At 39.2% G+C, this 4458-nt stretch overlaps 1 protein-coding gene across 1 annotated transcript; it reads right to left on the reverse strand.

Moving 5' to 3' along the window:
• Positions 1-3781: 3781 nt before the first annotated feature.
• On the reverse strand, positions 3782-4100 carry LOC120513547 (proteasome subunit beta type-5-like). Its single transcript, XM_039733087.1, has one exon. It carries the CDS (start codon positions 4052-4054, stop codon positions 3797-3799), a length of 258 nt encoding a protein of 85 aa, XP_039589021.1. The 5' UTR covers positions 4055-4100; the 3' UTR covers positions 3782-3796.
• Between the last annotated feature and the right edge of the window lie 358 nt (positions 4101-4458).

A 4458-nucleotide genomic window follows, 5' to 3' on the forward strand; every position in this document is an offset into this window, starting at 1 on the left:
GAATTTGGGGGCGTGGCTAGTGAATTTGAGAGGTTATCCAGTAACTTTGGGCCATGGGGAACAAATTTGGGCACATTTCGAGTGATTTTGAGGCTCTTAAAGGGGAATTTTGGGGTGTGGCTACCAAATTTCACAATGTGGCTACCAAATCTGAAAACGGATTTTGTAACTTTGGGCCATGGGGAACAAATTTGGGCACATTTCGAGTCAATTTGGGGTCATTAAAGTTGAATTTTGGGGTGTGGCTACCAAATCTCACGATGTGGCTACCAAATCTGAAAACATATTTTGTAACTTTGAGCCATGGAGAACAAATTTGGGCTCACATCAAGTCAATTTGAGGCTGTTAAAGGTGAATTTTGGGGTGTGGCTACCAAATTTCACAATGTGGCTACCAAATTTGAAAAAGGATTTTGGAACTTTGGGCCATGGGGAATAAATTTGGGCACATTTCGAGTCAATTTGGGGTCATTAAAGGTGGTTTTTGGGGTGTGGCTACCAAATCTCACAATGTGGCTACCAAATCTGAAAACGGATTTTGGAACTTTGGGACATGAGGAACAAATCTGGGGACACTTTGAGTGATTTTGGGGCCACTAAAAGCAAATTTGGGGCCATTTTAAGCAAATTTTGGGGTGTGGCTAGCAAATTTAAATTGCGGCTAGTGCGTTTCTGCCCTCCCAGTCCGTCCCAGCGGCTCCCAGTTTCCCCCAGTACCGGGCCCGCGCTTGTCCCAGCCGCACACCATGGTGCCCAGGCTCAGCCCCATGCCCTTGTACTGGTACACGAGGTTGGCTAGCAACTTGGGGGCCGTGGCTAGCGAATTTGGGGGCGTGGCTAGTGAATATTTTCCGCCATTTTGTAGCGCTAAAATCGCCATTTTTTATCCAATTTTCCGCCATTTTGTAGCACTGAAATCACATTTTTTACCAATTTTTTTGCCATTTTGTATCCTTAAAATCAGATTTTTTTTGCAAATTTTCTGCCATTTTGTGTCCTTAAAATTACATTTTTTCTCCAATTTTCCGCCATTTTGTAGCGCTAAAATCGCCATTTTTTATCCAATTTTCCGCCATTTTGTAGCGCTAAAATCGCCATTTTTTATCCAATTTTCCGCCATTTTGTAGCGCTAAAATCGCCATTTTTTATCCAATTTTCCGCCATTTTGTAGCGCTAAAATCGCCATTTTTTATCCAATTTTCCGCCATTTTGTAGCGCTAAAATCGCCATTTTTTATCCAATTTTCCGCCATTTTGTAGCGCTAAAATCGCCATTTTTTATCCAATTTTCCGCCATTTTGTAGCGCTAAAATCGCCATTTTTTATCCAATTTTCCGCCATTTTGTAGCGCTAAAATCGCCATTTTTTATCCAATTTTCCGCCATTTTGTAGCGCTAAAATCGCCATTTTTTATCCAATTTTCCGCCATTTTGTAGCGCTAAAATCGCCATTTTTTATCCAATTTTCCGCCATTTTGTAGCGCTAAAATCGCCATTTTTTATCCAATTTTCCGCCATTTTGTAGCGCTAAAATCGCCATTTTTTATCCAATTTTCCGCCATTTTGTAGCGCTAAAATCGCCATTTTTTATCCAATTTTCCGCCATTTTGTAGCACTGAAATCACATTTTTTACCAATTTTTTTGCCATTTTGTATCCTTAAAATCAGATTTTTTTTGCAAATTTTCTGCCATTTTGTGTCCTTAAAATTACATTTTTTCTCCAATTTTCCGCCATTTTGTACCAAGTTTTCCCCTTTTTTGTAGCCTTAAAAGCGCTTTTTTCCCCCTATTTTTTGCCATTTTTTAATCCTTAAAATCAGATTTTTTTCTCTAATTTTCCACCATTTTGTGTCCTTGAAATCTGAATTTTTTCCTTATTTTCCGCCATTTTCTGTCCTTAAAATCGCTTTTTTTCTCCAATTTTCCACCATTTTGTAGCACTAAAGTCACTTTTTTTAACCAAATTTTCCCCCATTTTGTATTCCTAAAATTGCCTTTTTATCCAATTTTCCGCCATTTTGTATCCTTAAGATCACATTTTTTACCAAATTTTCCACCATTTTGTATCTTTAAAATTGAATTTTTTCTCCATTTTTCCGCCATTTTGTGTCCTTAAATTCTGAATTTTTTCCCTATTTTTCACCAATTTTATAGCCCTAAAATCACATTTTTTACCTGTTTTCCGCCATTTTGTAGCACTAAAATCGCCATTTTTAACCTATTTTTCTGCAATTTTGTAGCCTTAAAATCGCTTTTTTTCCCCTATTTTTTGCCATTTTTAATCCTTGAAATCAGATTTTTTCTCCAATTTTTCTGCCTCTTTGTGTCTTTAAAATCGCATTTTTCCTCCAGGTTTCCGTCATTTTATAGCACTAAAATCCACATTTTTTACCTATTTTTCTGCCATTTTTTATGCTTAAAATCGCTTTTTTCTCTAATTTTCTGCCATTTTGTAGCACTAAAATTGCATTTTTTACCTATTTTTTTGCCATTTTTTATCCTTAAAATCAGATTTTTTCTCTATTTTTCCGCCATTTTGTATCCTTAAAATCGCTTTTTTCCTCCAATTTTTCTGCCATTTTGTAGTGCTAAAATCACATTTTTTACCTATTTTTTCATCACTTTGTAGCACTAAAATCGTGATTTTTTACCTATTTTCCCGCCATTTTGTATTCCTAAAATCGCTGCTTTTTACCAAATTTTCCGCCATTTTGTAGCCCTAAAATCTGAAATTTTTCCCTATTTTTTTGCCATTTTGTATCCTTAAAATCAGAATTTTTTCCCTATTTTTTTGCCATTTTTTATCCTTAAAATCAGAATTTTTTCTCTATTTTTCTGACATTTTGTGTCACTAAACCCAGATTTTTTCTATATTCTCTATTTTTTCACCATTTTTCAAAAAAAAATCATCATTTGTTTGCACATTTCTCCCCCTAAAATCCCCAATTTTTTCCCTAAAATCCCCATTTTTTCCTCAACTTTTTCACCCTTTTTTCCTCTAAAATCCCCTTTTTTACCCAAATTTTCTCCCCTAAGATCTAATTCTTTTCCTCCCATTTTCTCTCCTAAAATCCTTTTTTTCCCCCTCAATTTTTCTCTATTCTCCCCTCATTTTTCCACCTAAAATCCCTTTTTTGTCCCCATTTTCTCTCAAATTTCCTCCCCTAAAATCCTATTTTTTTCCCCTTCTAAATTTCTCATTTCTCTCCCCAAAATCCCCCATTTTTTGCTCCCCAAAATCCCCATTTTTTCCCCAAAAAAATCCCAAATTTTTCTCCCCAGCCACAATTTTTAGGTCCAAAAATTAGAATTTTCATGTTCCCGGATAGAAATTTTGGGTCCAAACCTGAAAATTTTGGGTCCAAAATGGAATTTTTTGGGTCACAGATGAAATTTTGGGTCCAAAAGTGAAATTTTTTCGGGTCCCACAGGCAATTTTTTGGTCCAAAACTGAATTTTTTGGGACCAAAATGGAATTTTTTGGGTCCCAGACAGGAATTTTGTGTCCAAAATGGATTTTTTTTGGTCCAAAACTGATTTTTTTCGGTCCCAGAGGCAATTTTTGGGTCCGAAATGGATTTTTTTGGGTCCCAGACAACATTTTTAAAATCCGAACCAGAATTTTTAAGCCGCCTAGACGCGATTTTTGACTCCCAGAGGGGATTTTTGGGACAAAAAATGGAATTTTGAGGTCCCCAGCCGCGATTTTTTGCTCCCAAAAGTGAATTTTACCCTCCCCACCCGCGGTTTTTGAGTCCAAACCGGAATTCCACCCTCCCCAGCCGCGATTTTTGGGTTTAAAAGTGAATTTTGAAGCGATTTCCCCTCACCTTAAAAGCCAATGTGGTGGTGCCGTGAAGGATCTGCAGCCCGGGCCCCTCCGGCTCTGCCTCAACGCCCCAGGGCGGAGCCGCCAGGACCCGCGGAGGGCCCGAGGCATCCCGCAGGATTTCGGGGATCCCCTCGGAATCCTCGGGAAAACTTTTGGAAAAAGATTTCGGGAAAGATTTGGAGAAATCCGGGAGCTCCGAACGGAGGACGCTGGCGAGCGCCATCTTGGATCCTGGCGCCTGAGGGCGGCGCAGCTCGGAAAATGGCGGCGGTGACGCAGCGCTGGCGCCATCTTTGTTAAGGGCAATGAGGAAAACTTGTGAAATGGCGGCCGCGCATGCGCAGAGTCGGCTAAATTGAGGCGTGAGGGCGCGGGCGCCATTTTGGTTGAGGGCAGGGCGGGAAGCAAAAAGGGCGGGAAGGCCCCAGCGCCATTTTGGTTGAGGGCATGACTTAGGGAATGGAATTAAATCGGAATTAAAGCCTTAAAATGAGGGGAAAAATGGGAATTTCGGTTAAATTTAAAGTCTAAAATTAAAGAAGTTGAAGTTATGAATTGGCGGAGAAGGGTTTGGGGGGAAAAAGCCGCGGTTTTGAGGAGAAAAAAAGGGGTTTGGGAGGATTTTGT

Source organism: Passer montanus, unplaced genomic scaffold, assembly GCF_014805655.1.
Source record: "Passer montanus isolate IOZ18808 unplaced genomic scaffold, ASM1480565v1 scaffold822, whole genome shotgun sequence".
Classification (NCBI taxonomy): Eukaryota; Metazoa; Chordata; class Aves; order Passeriformes; family Passeridae; genus Passer; species Passer montanus.

Excerpts from the sequence above, each read along its gene's own strand:
- LOC120513547 (XM_039733087.1), bottom strand. The coding sequence starts at position 4,054 with ATGGCGCTCGCCAGCGTCCTCCGTTCGGAGCTCCCGGATTTCTCCAAA.